General features: G+C 35.8%; 1 protein-coding gene across 1 annotated transcript in view; it reads right to left on the bottom strand.

Moving 5' to 3' along the window:
* The window catches only part of LOC123551044 (activating signal cointegrator 1 complex subunit 3-like), a 256,055-nt gene that overhangs the window by 138,278 nt on the left and 99,819 nt on the right, over positions 1 to 17,958 (bottom strand). The window contains exons 29-30 of the mRNA XM_053540056.1: positions 16,028 to 16,148; positions 15,227 to 15,369 (exon numbers count right to left, since the gene is read on the bottom strand). Of these exons, the coding sequence (XP_053396031.1) occupies positions 15,227 to 15,369; positions 16,028 to 16,148 (264 nt within the window). The remainder of the gene's footprint in view (positions 1 to 15,226; positions 15,370 to 16,027; positions 16,149 to 17,958) is intronic.

Genomic DNA, 17,958 nt, shown 5'->3' on the forward strand with positions numbered 1-17,958 from the left:
CAGCCCGCGCATCCGCGCAGTATGGTCAGGATCCATGCTGTTCGCTAACGGTTTCTATCATTGCAATAGGCTTTAAACGCGACCAGCATGGATCCTGACCAGACTGCGCGGATGCGCAGGCTGGTCTGGATCCATGCTAGTTGCAAAGCCACTATGTTGGTTTTCTCATGGCATGGCTCATTTCAATGTTGGAAAGGGAAAAAAGGCATCTCTGAAGAAACTAGTACTATCACTGGAGTGATAAATGCCAGTTCAAGTTTGAGTAAAATCTATTTAGCAATAAAACAGTTAGAGTGAAAGTGTATCAGGAACTTAACTAGAATTTCTTAATATAAAAGGGACTAAAATCATGGAATAGTTTTGCTAGAATGCATCTTCTGTCATATGATGTGGGTGATGATGAGGTATAACTATTTCAAGTTTGAAGCAAATCTATCTAGTAACAAGAGCTCATAGAACACGAAATGCCCCCCTTGATGCATTCAGTAATTGCACAAGGAACAGAAATTATTTGCTCACTGTAAACAAAAGTTCTATTGTTCTGGTTCAATGTGACATTGACCTTTGACCTATTGACCTCAAAATCAACAGGGGTCATCTCCTGGTCATGATCAACCTCTCTATTAAGTTTAGTGATCCTAGGCTCAAGCATTCTCAAGGTATCGTTCAGAAAGGGTTTAACTGTTCCGGGTCAATGTGACCTTGACCTTTAGCCTACAGGCCTCAAAATCTATAGGGGTCATCTACAGGTCATGAACAATCTCCCTATCAAGTTTCATGATCCTAGGCCCAAGCGTTCTCAAGTAATTGTCTGGAAACGGTTTTAATGTTCCAGGTCACTGTAACCTTGACCTTTGACCTACTGACCTTAAAATCAGTAGGGGTCATCTGCTGGTCATGATAAACCTCTCTATCATCTTTCATGACCCTTGGCCCAAGCGTTCTCAAGTTATCATCCAGAAACCGTTTAACTGTTCCTGGCCAATCTGACCTTGACCTTTGACCTACTGACCTCAAAATCATTAGGGGTCATCTGCTGGTCATGACCAACCTCCCTATCAACTTTCACGATCCTAGGCCCAAGCAATCTTGAGTTATCATCCGGAAACCGTTTAACTGTCCCTGGATACTGTGACCTTGAACTTTGATATACTGACCTCAAAATCAATAGGGGTCATCTGCTGGTCATGATCAACCTCCCTATCAACTTTCATGATCCTAGTCCCAAGTGTTCTTTAGTTATCATCCGGAAACCGTTTAACTGTTCAGGGTCACTGTGACCTTGACCTTTGACATACAGATCTCAAAATCAATAGGGGTCATCTGCAGGTGATGACCAACCTTCCTATCAACCTTCATGATCCTAGGCCCAAGCGTTCTTGAGTTATCATCCAGAAACGATTGGTCTACATACAGACCGACCGACCAACCGACAGACATCTGCAAACAATATACCACTCCTTCTTTGAAGGGGGGCATTATAAAAGAGATAAAGAGAAAGTTCATCAAAAGTTTCATCAAGGTGAAGACACTGGCGTCGACGCAAGTAGGATAGCTGTCCGTATACTTTGTATAGTTGAGTTAAAAATTTATTTTAAGAGTGACCAGTGCCTTTTTTTCTTAATAATGTTATAGTTTTTCAAATTTAAAACTTTTCATTTTAAAGAACGTTACAGATGTTTAGCGGTAATTACTATAAACATTTATAAACTTTTTCCTCAAACTGATTGTATGACAATTGTATATTTTTTCAAATAATACTATTCTCAGTAATACATCCACAAAAATGCTTGGCCTTATTGTCCGTTTAATAACGAGACAGTTTTCAACAATTTAGTGTGTGTGTGTTCGTTTTAACGTCTTTTTCAACAATTTTTCAGTCATATAAACGACGGTTTCAACAATTTCAACAATTTACTTTCTTAGCTCAATGAAATTTTTTACACATTTTGTATCGTGAAAACTGTCAAAGGATATAAAGATTTTTATGGATTAGTCAGTAACTTTAATTAAACATGTTCTATCAGAGCTTTAATTTGGTACAGATAAACAAATCACCTCATTAATATTGAAAAAAAAAACCTAATAGTATCTTTAAATTTTTCTGCATGTAGGAGAAATTTAAATCAGTTTAGTTTTCCTGATTCAGACAAATATTTTTGCAGAGTAGGCAGTTTGTCAAACAATTTTGTTTGAATTTCAAGCAAATGCTTTTTAAATCCACTTTTTGTTAGACTTTGATGTTAAAAAATCACTAAATGAGTAATCCAGATAAGATAAAGCACTTTTTGTTAGACTGCAGAAAATAAAAAAAATCACCAAATGAGTAATCAAGATAAGATAAAAGTTGCACATTAATCAGAATTCATTTTACAGCAATATGACAACATGAAGGTAGGTTTTATATTAGTTCAAATAAAAGAACTATACAGTCGAACCGGTGTCAAAGACCACCTCTGAACACCTGGCTCTAAAGTCACCACATGTTTTGTTTCCCATTTTAACATTTACAGTGTATTTTAACCTGTGAACAAAGACCACCTCCCAATAAAGACCACATTTTGACTCTCCCAAGGGTGGTCTTTATAGACAGGTTTGTGTAAGTCAGTGATTGTTTTCTACAGTGAAACTCCTACAACAGCTACAAGACATACTGTTTCTGTAACGTCTTTGGTATGACACGGCCAGGGGTGGAACCCGCAACCTCCCACACTCACACTCTAAGCGGGCACTATACCACGAGGTTACCGAGGTGGTCAGTTTTGGCTCTAGCAGCCCCTAAAAAGGGTCAACTGTCCCCATTAGGAAGCAAATGTTATAACAATGCTGCAGACCAAGTTTGATTATTTGTTTGTTTTGGTTGGGTTTAATGTCTTACTGACACAACTATAGGTGAAATGTCGACATGTCAGCTCTGATGTTGGAGGAAGACCTCAGGTGTATTATTTCATCATGGGTGGGCATCTTGGTAGAACCACGGACCTTCATATTCCAGCTGGACAGCTTCTTAACATGAAGAATTCAATGCCCCAAGTGAGGCTAAAATCTACATCGGTGAGGAGCAAGTGATTTGAAGTCTGAGTGACCTTAATCACTTTGCCAAAGAGGCCCCTCAAGTTTGTTAGAGATCCATCAAGCCGTTCATGAGAAGAAGTCATTTAAAAAAAATTATTTTTAGCTCTGGTGGCCCCTTAAAAGGGTCAACCTAAACCATTTGACAACAAATTGACAGAGGTTGATGCCAGGATGCTATTGATAAATTCTAATGTTATTTTGACAAGTAGTTTCAGATGAGAAAATGTTCAAGTAAATATGTTGATGAAGAACAATGGATAATGGATGCCAGACCATCCACCAAACTAGTGGTTATAGCACCCTGAACAAACTTCATGTGACCTTAAACCAGACCAACCTCAGAATGCATGCAACAAAGACATTGTTTCCTTTTAGAAAGATCAAAATAATTTTTCCTTGTTACCCACTAATGCTACACTATCATTAATGAATTAAATTTTAATATTCTGCTAAAACAAACAAATATCCTCCAGCCATATTTTTTTTTGGCAATATATGACCTTTTTGCGTCGGCAGTAAAACCCAACTCATTCCAGCCATTTTTTTTTTCGGCGATATATGACCTTTTTGTGTCAGCAGTAAAACCCAACTCAACCCAGCCATATTTTCTTGCAATATTACAGGAAGAGCCAATCATGAAAAGTGTTACATTATACATCACGAAAGTTCATGACCTCTCCAATGTCCCCAAACCATTATTATCTGCAGATGCCAGACTGAATGACTTTACACATGCATCTTTCATTCCATAATTGGTAAATTCAATTATAGCTTCTGATATTCTAGCATGCTGAGAAGTGCCAGAGGATCTGGAGAAAATCTATTATCAACAACTTTTATGTTATCTGTTGCCGACACCATCAAACAAGCTCTGCGTGCTGCAAAAAGTCCAAGATTCAACACTTAAATTCAGCTTAATTTCCTTCTTTTATATATAAATTTAAAGTTATAATCTTCAATTTATACCACCAATTTTTTGGGGATTTTATGGGTAAGGCTCACATCAAAATGGCTTATTTAAGTTTGAACAAATTTCTCCAGAGGCAGGATTTATCCCTATTAATTGGGTAAAATTCAAATTCCCCTTTTTGTGTTGGAGATATTTTGATAAAAATTACAAGGGCCATTACTCTGCTAAAATTATTTGATAGTGAGGAAAGATTTGTAAATCCTAAATTCACACCTGTGTGCAAGAAACCATTAAAACATCTACACCCAAAGTGAAAAAGGTATGGAAAACATTTCCAAGTGAAAGCCACACAAGAGTATTACATTTCTCTATTGTTCTTTCTAGTCATGTAGGAGAAATTTAGCCATATCAGAAATTTTAATTTAGTCAAATAATGTAAGAGAAATTTAGCTACAAAAGAGAAAGGACAAAGTTCACTTTAGCCTTATATGGCTGATGCAATTTCGAAAAATTTTCAAATTGGCTATAATTTGAAAAACTATAATTTTTTGTGACTAGAATGTTTATCTTCTATAAGGAATTTAGTTTTTTATAAACTTATTATTTTGTTCAAAACATGTCACCGAATATTGCTGAATTCGCAGATTTTTCAGAAACTAGAAATTTTTTACCATATTTAGATCACCTGGGAATGTTTTTAGTAGTGAGTACACTCAAGGACCAAAAAAATATTTTGACCATAGATCGATCCAGCTTCTTTCACAGAATTTATGGTCATTTTTTGATTGTGGTCAACAGCAGCTGCTGTGCTTGTAGTTAAACTTTCAGATTTGTTTAAAAATTTGGTTAAAAACCGAAGGTTTCCCATACCCATAATATTAAAAAGTATTTTCAGTTTGAATTATTGTAAAATATTTCGTGCTGTCTTCTTGATGAAAGAAAACATGTTCTTTACTCCATTTAGAGATTTTCAGTTTTAAGGCCATTTTGGGGCAAAAGCAAACCTTCTCCTTTAGCCAAATATGTGCTACAGATTGAATAACTTTAGTTTTTTAATTGTGTTCACTGCAAATTAAGAACCTATTACGTTTGCTCAGACAGACAGATGGCTATCACCCTAACATTGCATGTCCCCTTTTTCTTATAAGTAGGTATATCTTTAAGAATGATAGACAAGACAATAACATATCAGATATTCTAGAGAACTACTCATTACTGTTCCCACACTTAATTACAGACAGGAAATTTCATATTAATCTAAAAGATTTACAAAACAATCGGAATCAATAATAATGGAGAAACTAGGGACTAAATTGGTATGACAAAACTTTGGATCAATATTAGAGAACATTAGGAAAAGTATCTAGAACTGAAACAGCAGCACTCCACCAGGAAGTATCACAATAAAAGTCTGTCTCAAGCAGTGATCACACCATTGTAGGTAAAAAGGTCTCTACAAAATCACATCAGAATTTTATTGTGTCTACTACAATGTTTTCAAACTCAGTTCATGCCTCATCAGTTATAAATGGTGGCTAGTCAGTGTTATTTCATTGTTTGGAATTTAGCACATGAAACTTATTCTATACCAAGAAACTCAACACTTTATCGTTTTGTGAGGTCCAGTGATGCTGTATAGAGCCTCCTATGAGTGGACTACAGTCCTACACCCATATTCATTTAAGTTTTAAGTCTGAAACTGACACTTTAATAAAAGGATAATTTTCTTTTTTGTCTGCCATTCATGAATTAATACTAATATAAACTGTAATGAAACTTTGCACGAACATGCATTCTGCAATTAGAAACAGCTTGGCAAAATTTCATTAGTATAAATCACCTATAAACAAAGTTATGGCAAATTGAATATTTGCTGTTTTCAAGTCTAAACATCGATTGATATATATCTGCCCTGTTTTGATTCCTGGTTGTGGCTGATATGCCTACTACTGTTCTTTCCTGAGTGATCACTTAAATTGGTGTTTCTAGCAGTATTAACCTTGTTTCAACACTGGTGAGGTATATTTGAATGAAATCCTGCCTGGATTTGACTTAAACTCTCCAAACCATTCCATGCTGGGACTTTGTCTTTAACTGGCATAGGTGTTAGTCATACAGATTGTGAATTATTTTCATGCTTTCTTATTATATATATTTGAGCAATATAAGAGTATTTCTGCAATAAACACAGAATTGTAAGTCATTTATCAATGGCAGTGTCAGCAGAATCTTGTGAAAACATTATGGATCATATAACCAATCTATCCATTATGAAAGATATATATCTGACATTTTTCCTTTTAAGCTAATAACATTGACTGTGACTAAAGACATATCTTGTGTGCCTGTGATATATTACAGACTCCGTTATATACCAGATTCAAGCAAAAATTTGTGTATTTTTGCCGTGCACGCCGATGATAATGATTTTTGTTACATGCGCAGAAAGACTTCACCAGATCTGTATTGAGAAACATCGAATAACATTTATATATCTCAGTGCTAGGGCGTCTATACTACCTGATCAACAAAATCTGTTACATGTTTTTTTGGTGAAACTGCTTTGTTCTTTAACACTGAGAGTAAGTCTTAAGTTAGACTTTCTGCAGAGGTAGTTGGAACCATCTGATTTTGAAAGATTTCTTTAATAATATAAATTTTATGACCAAACATGAATTTTTCCCTCAAAAGTTTGGCTAAATGCTAACGAAGATATCCTGTATCTATATTTGGACAATAAATTCAAAACTAATCACAATAGCTTGGAAAGATGAAAAAGTATTTTATTATCACACTTCAGCTTCTATTAAATGGTGAATGATATAAATGGGATTGAATCATATGTAAAGAGAAATCATCGAAAATCTTGTTATAGAAAAGGCTGGATCAAAAAGTAGCTTCTGGGAAATGTTAGACAGACAGAAATCTGATGATATAAGATTATTAGTCACTGGAAAAACCACTTTTGACACATCTTCAAGACCTGTTTATTGAATCTTTTTGGATGAGATATGCAGCCAGTAACAGCAATATTATCCCAGTAAAAAGTTTATCATAATTATTGACTTGGTCACAGCAACAAAATTAGCATTCTTAGTCATCGCTATGTGTAATCTGCTTTAAGGTAGTCTGAACTCCAAATGACAATGGCTGGTTTTCATGTAATTATGTAATCTCCTATGTTATTTTGGCACTTTCTGGTCTTTATTTGTTTGTTTTGGGTTTATCGCCGTTTTTCAACAGTATTTTAGTCATGTAATGGCAGGCAGTTAACCTAACCGGTGTTCCTGGATTCTGTACAAGTATAAACCTGTTCTCCGGAAGTAACTGCCAATTTTCACACATAAATCAGAGGTGGAGTACGAATGACTTCAGAAACAGTGTCGTTTATCAAATTATCACGGAGAACATACGTCCCGCCCGGGGATCAGACTCACGACCCCGCGATCCATAGACCAACGCTCTACCTACTGAGCTATGCGGGTGGGCACTTTCTGCTTATACAGGCATTTGGTTTTCCTTAACAACCAGTGAATGCTAAATTCACACATGGAGAACAGGTAATGGAAAGAAAATTTTTGAGGTACATTAATCGAAACAGCTACATAGATATCTCTTGTCAATAAGTAGTGTTACTGTGATTGGCTCTAAGAAGACTTGTCTGACAGATGTCGTATAATCTAGCTATGCTGTATACAGCGAGTGTAAACCAGACCTCACTTCAGCTAATAAGACATCACCATCAGCGGTAACAAGATTACTGCCTTTCTATTACTTTCAGTTTGCCATTGGGAGACTCCATGTCTCAAAAGGGTTAATTCTGTATATTTCTCCATTTCGAAATACACAATTACTTTGCGAGAGGAAATACTATTTACTTTCAGTAATGTAGTAATCTGCATGACAGATGAAATAAACTATACGTCCAATCAGACCATAATTTTCTGGCGTAAATGTCTGCTGGCCGTAACTCGTATTCTAGACAGAAGGCCAGAATCTGTAATTTACCATGCCAAAAGAACCATCATTCTGGCTGAAGGTTTTGTATATCTAAAATCTCCTTTCACTGATTGAAAAAAATGTATTTAAATGTGTTGAGATGTTTCTTTAAAAGGCACCTGCCAGCAGCCTAAGCATAAAATACCTATGATCTACCAAAAGTTTTGTAAAATTTTGTAACTTTAAAAGGACTATGACCCATCCGTGCTCACTTCAGACAGTGTGTACTTTATGTCCTATTCGTATACTAATATATCAAATCTGAAATTATAAAATCAATAGAAAAATTGTACAGACATATAATCTTTTAAGAGAAATTAACTTGGTTTCTGATCAATGATCGGGGAAATCCTACACCTCAGATCATTTATCAAAGTCTTTGTCTGGTTCTGATTTATACCTCAAATGGCTTTCAAACATGAAAATCTATTTGCAGACATCCTCAGGGTAAAGGACTCTTCTTAAATTTATGTCAATTATCTTGAAACATTACACCTTTGTTATTCCAAGAAGTATGTTGCCTTATTCTAATGCTTACGTCAAGGAAAACAGTAAGATCTGTTTTCAGAAATCCCTGCGGTATCTAGCATTTGCAGGTAAAGAAAATTTATCAGTGGATTCCCATCTTTCCTTTTTTTATGGAAGTTGGTCATGGGGAGGGGTTGGGGGAGATTGCATGTGGGCATAAGAGCAGCTATTATTCTCACGTATACTCTGGCATATTTGCTCTTAATGACTCACTGGCGCTCCAGAATTGCCCTAACAATGTCATCAGTCTGTATATATACTGCGCATTTTATTTGTAATACACAGTTTGTGGCAAGATTTTTTAAAATAATTTATCAGGAAGCCAAAATTACAATTTTTAATATGTTTTTTTTGGGGAGACAAAATTAAAATATTTGGCACCAGAATGATATTGATATCACAAGCAGAGTTGAGAATCTATGAGAACAGGAAAGTTAATTTTCTGGTGCAATAATGTAGCATACTACTCAGAAAATCAATTCCTAAACCCAACAAAGATGAGTTTTATTTGTCAGTAAAGATATTATATTTTTCTAATCAGACCATTTCAAAGCTCCAGAGTCTACTACCATTTCTCATGTGAATTGTCTATAAAACGGGACACCGTGAAAGTGAACTTCCCACAATATCTTTCATCTTTTCTATGCAACCTGATCAATTATTCAAATACGAAATGTTTTTTTTATTCCCTTGCTATTTGTAAGACAGCTGAAATAAAGAATAATATTGGAAATAGACTGGTAGATAAGAAAAGCTTATTTTGTAGTATCGATATAAACATACACTCAGACTGGATAATCATACCAGTGACAATTTACATTGTAATTCCAATGGCAATTTTAGCAAAGTTGAATTTTTGATGTATTACTTTACTGAATGTTTATGGCAGACAATTTAAATAGAGAACTTTTATGGCATCCCATTAAAACTTTACGATGCATAGTAAAAAATAAGATTAGACTGTCTGTTATTTAAAAGATCTGTGTTTACCAATAACATAGCAATGAGAAGTCTTAGACATCACAGACAACAAACTTCAAAAGAAATCACTTCAGAAAATATCTACCAGTGTAATATCAATATCACTGAAGAGCCATCTGGGCTCTTGAAGATTAGCCAATATTTGACTGATAGTTTTATTGTGCTTAATGTCATTTGCAACAGAGTATTATTATTATTTTACCTGATTTATATAGCGCCCTTTTCATGATCAATTTCATGTTCAAAGGCGCTTTACATAGTTCAAATGCAGCCACACAGGGCGCATAATTCATCCTCTACTAGTACAGACACAGAGCGATCTGACCAGAGGGACAGAGTGAGACAAAGCCCCCACGACAGAGAGATCAGAAATCAGATACAGACTTGTCCGGCTAACTTAGCTAGCTCGTTAGAGTAATTAATGGCAACAATATAATGTTATAAATTAGGTGTCTTCATACTGACTTTTTATCCTGGCTTGGACAAGCTGATTAGATCAAGTCAAATAGGACTGTCAAAGGTCAAATGAAAAAGACTACAAGAAATCACCCAACACAAGACTATTTTATCAATTAACTTTATAATACTTATCAAAAAACTTTACTGCTTTTCTTTCAGACTTAAACAAACTGTAATTTGAACCGAAACAAAAGTGAAAAGAAAGACATTTTTCATTTGTTCACTCATTTCCTAATGAAAATATCACCTAAATTATAGCCATGGAACTTTCAAAGAAAAGTTACTTGTCAACACAAAACTCAATGTAATTTTGTCCTCTATGTCATTTAAAAGGTCGCTGCTAACTCGGCCAATGTGACAAGTAGCAATCAGACACTAGAACATAACTCAGTTAATGCAATGCCCAGTTTACAGGACAGGGTGCCACTTGAATTCAAAGTTGAATGCCAGTGTTTACAAAATCTGCCAATCAGCAAAAGGTGAATTCATCAACAGTCCTTCCTAAATCCAATTAATCCAAACTAGAGCTGTCACAGGAGTGACGAATTATACCACCATATTACGGCCTTGTCAAAGAAGTAAGCCAATGTCCAAGTTGAACTTCAAAATAAATAGGGGTCATCTGCTGGTCATGATCAACCTCCCTATTAAGTTTCGTGATCCTAGGCCCAAGCATTCTCAAGTTATCATCCGGAAACTGTTTAACTGTTCTGGGTCATTGTGACCTTGACCTACTGACCTCAAAGTAGAACTTGACCTGTATTTTATGATGTTACACCTGTGTACCAAACTTTATGATCCTAGGCCCATGCATTCTCAAGTTATCATCCGGAAACCGTTTAACAGTTTCGAGTCATTGTGATCTTGACCTTTGACCTACTGACCTCAAAATCGAATTTAACCTGTATTTTATGATGTCACACCTGTGTTCCAAAATTTATTTAAATCTGTCAAGCCTTTCATGAGTTATTGCCCGGAAACCATGAAAACCAACAGACAAGCTCACTCCTATATACCCTCTCAATTTTGTGGGGGTATAATAAAAGTGCTTGAGCTGGTTTTTCAACCAGCGCAAACATCATTTGATTTTAAAGACTTGTGATGATCACAAGGTACTGTATGGTGTAGCGCACTGAATGATTTATCAATAAAATCATAAGATTAGTAAAGTGTTGATAAAATTTTAAGTAAAATCAAAATGGCATAATTTTTTCTAACCATTCACATTAAGAAATCTGGTACTGGCCCAAAAAATTCTGTATTGGCTGATATGAAGCAAAGTATTGCCAACTTAATCCTAAACCTAGAGCTGCTTTTAAGAAAAGCGCATGTCTCCCACAACTGCCTAATCATCTGAATAGTAAGTCTGTCTTTATATACTGTTTACTCACAGAAAATATACCTTTGATGGTTTTGGAGTAAGTTTTGGAGTAAGCGGCCTATCGGTAAGATGTGGAGTGAGCGGCCTATCAGTAACTCAAGGGCCATAATTCCGAAGTGCCTGGGCCGATTTGGCTAGTTATCAAACATGGCCAAGGACTTATTGGCAAACACATTTTGTTCAAGTTTGGTGAAGATTGGATGAGAAATGTTCAACTTAAGAGTGCGGACAAGATTTGTGACAGACTGACAGACACACAGACAGAAGCAAATCAATATGTCTCCCACCACAGTGGTGTGGGAGACATAATGATCAGCAGCTGGTGTAAAATTGGGGGAAAATATTACTTAATAATGTAATGTAATCCTTAATCACTGTATTCTAACAACAGCTTACTCATCCCCTCACACTAATTAACAACAATATTAACACACAAAAATGCTTAAGTGGTATAAATCTCCTTATACAGGATATTTTCGTCAGATAACAACATGACCACCATTTGCATCATTCAAGGATCAATGTTCTCCTAGTTGGTGCTATTCAGGTAAATTATTTGCATATTTAAAAAGACTGACCACAAGACCTTACAAAAATGGTCATTAAGTAAGAACTCCTGTGGTGTATTGAGAATGGAGTATGAAGACTAGATCTAGTGTTAGAACACAACTTTATCATTGGTTAATTTCAAGACTGTGCTCTGAAACAATCAATCAAGTAAGCTATTGATGTTTTCAAAACTCAGTTTTTAACAAGTGATTCAAGTTATAGAATACACCACTGCATGTATGTTCAACTTGAGTAAAATACAGTCAACATGGTACCTGTATTAAGCGAGTTCTTTATAACTAGGTGTGTGTCCATAGGACATTGGTGCATCCACTCCTGTGACTGTATGCGTTATTTTACTATGTCAAGGGACATAACTATGGTCTTGCTTGGTGGAATCCCAATTAAAACATCAGGTGCACAACTCCAGATGCTGAATAACAATGCTCCGAGGCTTGATGACTTTAAAAAGACCACTTGACTTGAATTATACCAAAAAAATTTCAATGTAGTGAAGTAAGGGAGGAGGGAGGAAGTACACATGAACAATGTTAATCAATGTTACTATCCATCATGACACAACATCAAAATGTAATGTTTTAAACACAAATGAAACATAAAATTAATGTATATATGGTAATCTTCATAGTGGCAGATCAACAGCTCAACATATTACCTGTCTTTCTAAATTTACAAGAGCCATGTTAGACATGGCCAATCCCCCCGCCGGGCATATTATAATTGAAGGCTAAAGTTCCTGGCAAGTTAGTGTCTGAAAAGTATTAATTTTGGGGAAAACTTTGAAGAACCGTTTAGTTGTGGTCCGCATCAGGGGTTTTAAAGATGTGGAAGAAAGAATAAGTCAGTGGTGAGGTGGTTTACTGCTAAATTTTATCAATTTTCATGAACAGTATAGCTATGATGTTTTTCTGTATGGCTACTGTAAAAAGAAGGAATGGAAAGCTAACAGGGAACAAGAGTGCCAGAATGTCACAATATACGCCCGTCACAGCAAATTTCTTTACTCTAGCAGCTGTATTTGCAAATGGAATTTTAATTTTGTGGTTGTTTAGTAATCATTGTAAGTCTTTTGTTTTTCTAAGTCCACAAAAAAACTCCTTACCAGGCAGAGATATCTTAAAATACACCTAAAATTGGAAAGTAATATCCATGTTGTACCACAGAAAAGTGGTCTTGTTTTTTCCCTACGATCAATTATAAAAATGTTACAATATAAGTTATTTATAGTAACAACTAAGGGAAGTTAATCTTAAAAAAAAAAAAAAAAAAAAAAAAAAAAAAAAAAAAATTGTAAGTCCACAAAAAAATCTTTACCAGGTAGAGATTGGTCAAAATACACCTCAAAATTGGATGTAGCATGCATGTTGTACTACAGAAAAGTGGTCTTGATTTTCCCCTACGACTAGTAATGAAAAAGTTACAATAAAAGCTATTTAAAGTAACAACAAAGGGAAGTAATTCTAAGGATGGGAACTGCGCATGACACTTCGTCTCATGATGGTGTATAATTGTGCCAAGTTACATCAAAATCCCTCCATGCATGAAGAAGAAATGCTTCGGACAAAGTCATTCTTGTATCTGACCTTTGGCCTCTAAGTGTGACCTTGACCTTAGACCTAGGGACCTGGATCTTGCGCATGACACTCTGTCTCGTGGTGGTGAACATTTGTGCCAAGTTATATCAAAATCCCTCTATGCATGAAGAAGAAATGCTCCGGACAAGGTTTTCGTTCTTGTATCCTTTGACCTCTAAGTGTGACCTTGACCTTAGACCTAGGGACTTGGTTCTTAAGCATGACACTCCGCCTCGTGGTGGTGAACATTTGTGCCAAGATATATCAAAATCCCTCCATGCATGAAAAAGATATGCTCTGGACAAATTTTTTTAAGAAAATATGATAAAGGGAATAACTCAAAAAATAAGCAAGGTAGAGTTATTGTTCTTGCACAATGCACTTCCTCCCAATGTGTTCTATCAGTGTATGAAGTTTGAAGAAAATCCCTCCAATACTTTTGGAGTTATGCTCCGGACAATTTTTTTTAAGAAAATAAGATAAAGGGGAATAACTCAAAAAATAGGCAAGGTAGAGTTATTGTTCTTGCACACTGCACTTCCTCCCAATGTGTTCTATCAGTGTATGAAGTTTGATGAAAATCCCTCCAGTACTTTTGTAGTTATGCTCCGGACAAAGATCGTTGCGGACGGACGGACGGACACACGCACGGACGGAGAGCATTTCTAATATCCCCTTCGCCTTTGGCGGGGGGATAATAAAAAATTATCAAGAGACTGTTCTATAAAGATACCATTATTTTGTGATCTTTCAATACTGTGGTGACCATAACACTTGTCCACCATCTACTCCATAAAACAAATATATTGAGTGACTAAGCGAAATATATTAAAATCTGTATATACTTTTTTAAACTTTCATTTGAATACAGTATGTTTCATATCCATTTCTTACATTTCAAAATGTTTTATTCTTCAAATTTAGCATACTAATGTACTAACAATATATATATATATATATATATATATATATATATATATCCAAAATGTACTGTTGTTGAACAATACGGATTATATAGCAGTAAAATCAAAACAAAATAAATATATATAATGTATATACACTTTTTGTGACTGAACTTGTTTCTAACAGCTTTCAATTACATTCATGTACATACATTCGATTGAAACATGGCCCTGATGAGTAATTTATGTAATACCAGAGAAACCATTTTCCAAGATAAATTTGATATTCTCTGAAGACAACTTTACATCGTATACCATTCATCCCATTTCTATACCATGTTAACAGGAACATTTCCCTGATTAAACACCTTAAAAAGCAATGTTTATTTCTCATATAAAACCTATTAAAATTTGCATGTGATGCAAGTAATTGATAGAGGAATTTTATAACTTCTTGCAAAACCCCCTGAAATTAAGGATACAGATCATACTTTAGCATCTAGTTCAAATACGTACCTTGTTAATATTGCATACATTGGTGTAACTTACACTAGTAGTAACTACATCAATTTGTTATTTAGGGCATTTACAAGGCTGTAATTTTCTGGGGGAAGAAAATAATTACAACTTTGCACTTTTTCCGCTGAATCACCAAAGGTAATCATAAAAAATGGTCACATTTGATAGATTAGTCTAAGAAAAAACAGTTAAACCCGGCTCCCATCTGTACTTCTCATAAAGTCTTCAACTAACAAATTCAATTTCAGACACTTCTTTCGTCTGCCTGTAATAGATGTTGACAACAGTGTGACAGAGTCTGAAATATAGATAAGCTTGTGTCACTTACCTCGTTTTCAGCCATGTGTAACCATTGTTTAGGATTGTCTTCCCCAGCTAGAAATGCAATTAGATCCAAAGCAGTTAGTCTGGTCTGTCGTCGTGATGATACAAAGATCAGTACTGGTTTCGAAGGGGAGTGTGATTTGATTGCTGAAATAAAACAGACATTACCTTCCTAATCAGGTTTGGTTGGTTTAGAAACTTTCAAATTAACAACGGTAAAACAAACGCAAAAACAAATTAAAACAAAAAAAAAGTTTTCCACATTTTCAAGATCCCAAAGCATATAATTTTTTTCTTGTGTATTTCTGTCATTTGGTAAATTTACTACTTTTCTTTACATTATAGCAGAAAAAATTATTTTTTTTAAAGATTTTCAGGGAAAAAATTATGTCCTAAATTGCCTAACATTTTATTTTCTTCAGTTTTATACATTCTACATGTGTTTGAAAGCTGAATGAAAATTCGGAGATGGAAATTTTTTTTTGTTGTTGTTGGATTTAATGTCGCACCGACACATGATAGGTCATATGGCGTCTTTCCAGCTTTAATGGTGGAGGAAGACCCCAGGTGCCCCTCTGTGCATTATTTCATCACGAGCAGGCACCTGGGTAGAACCACAGACCTTCCGTAAGCCAGCTGGATGGCTTCCTCATATGAAGAATTCAACGCCCCGAGTGAGGCTCGATCCCACATCGATGAGGGGCAAGTGATTTGAAGTCAGCGACCTTAACCACTCGGCCATGGAGGCCCCGAGATGGAAAATGATTATAGTTTCCTGTTATAAAAATTTGTTCCAATACAGTACCTTGAAATGTGGGTTTATTCATGGTGGCCATCCTTGGGCAGTAATGCTGGCCTGGGAAGCCATGTATATGAACCTCCAGTGGAACAGGTCGTACTGAAGGTCGAAAGTTGTACAAACCAACCTATAATTGAAAAAGACATCATATACATAATGTTGCCATCAAAGAGGTCTCTGAACAGTTTTAATTAAAGCATTTCCTCAGCAAATTTAAAATAGAGTGTATGACATGAAATAGCTTTCTGATCAAAGAACAACTAGAATGTGTCTGTAGGACACAGGGTGTGCCCCCACTGGTACATTTGTCACAAACAATGGGCAATAATTCAAATGTTTGCAGTCTTAAGTGGGTATAGCCTCAACAAACATTATAAAGGATTCATTATTCAAGACCATATATACTACTTGAGCTATGAGCATCACAAACAAAAAATCCACTATTTTGGCTATTTCAAGGGCCATAAATCTGTAATTAGCACTAAAATCTCAAAAAGAAGGTCATATCATGATAAAGATTCATGCAAAGTTTCATAAATTTACATCAAATACTTTTTGAGCTAGGCACATTATTAGGTGAAATGAGCATTTTTGACTATTTCAGGGGTCATAACTTTGGAAATAGGGGGTGGAGCCAGATGAAAAATAGAAGTTTAAGTTTATATCATGATAAAGACTCATTCAAGTGTTCATCAATTTATATCAAATACTTTTTGAGCTAGGTGTGTCACAATGTAAAATTGTGCATTTTTTACTATTTCAGGGACCATAACTCTGGAAATCGGAGGTGTGCAAGTTCATATCATTATTAATACTAAAGCAAGGTTTCATCAATTTACATCAAATACTGTCTGAATTGGCGCATCACAATCTTCAGATGGATGGACAGGAGGACACGCACGACGGACACAACGTGATCACAATAGCTCACCATGAACACTTTAAAAATCAACTAACCTGCCCTATAGTTAACTAGTCAGTAAGATTTCTTGCATCAGCTAGAACAGTAGAGAAGTCAACTAACCTGCCCTATAGTTAACTAGTCAGCAAGGTATCTTGCATCAGCTAGAACAGTAGAGAGGTCAACTTACCTGTCCTATAGATATCCAGTCAGTAAGGTTTCTTGCATCAGCAAGAACAGTAGCGAAGTCAACTTACCTGTCCTATAGATATCCAGTCAGTAAGGTTTCTTGCATCAGCAAGAACAGTAGAGAAGTCAACTTACCTGTCCTACAGCTATCCAGTCAGTAAGGTTTCTTGCATCAGCTAGAACAGTAGAGAAGTCAACTTACCTGTCCTATAGCTATCCAGTCAGTAAGGTTTCTTGCATCAGCTAGAACAGTAGAGAAGTCAACTTACCTGTCCTATAGCTATCCAGTCAGTAAGGTTTCTTGCATCAGCTAGAACAGTAGAGAAGTCAACTAACCTGCCATATAGTTAACTAGTCAGCAAGGTATCTTGCATCAGCAAGAACAGTAGAGAAGTCAACTTACCTGTCCTATAGATATCCAGTCAGTAAGGTTTCTTGCATCAGCTAGAACAGTAGAGAAGTCAACTAACCTGCCCTATAGTTAACTAGTCAGCAAGGTATCTTGCATCAGCTAGAACAGTAGAGAAGTCAACTTACCTGTCCTATAGATATCCAGTCAGTAAGGTTTCTTGCATCAGCTAGAACAGTAAAGAAGTCAACTTACCTGTCCTATAGCTAACCAGTCAGCAATGTTTCTTGCATCAGCTAGAACAGTAGCGAAGTCAACTTACCTGTCCTATAGCTAACCAGTCAGTAAGATTTCTTGCATCAGCTAGAACAGTAGAGAAGTCAACCAGTCAGCAAGGTTTCTTGCATCAGCTTGAACAGTAGAGAAGTCAACTTACCTGTCCTATAGCTGACCAGTCAGCAAGGTTTCTTGCATCAGCTTGAACAGTAGAGAAGTCAA

The sequence above is a fragment of the Mercenaria mercenaria genome, chromosome 4, assembly GCF_021730395.1.
Source record: "Mercenaria mercenaria strain notata chromosome 4, MADL_Memer_1, whole genome shotgun sequence".
NCBI lineage: Eukaryota > Metazoa > Mollusca > Bivalvia > Venerida > Veneridae > Mercenaria > Mercenaria mercenaria.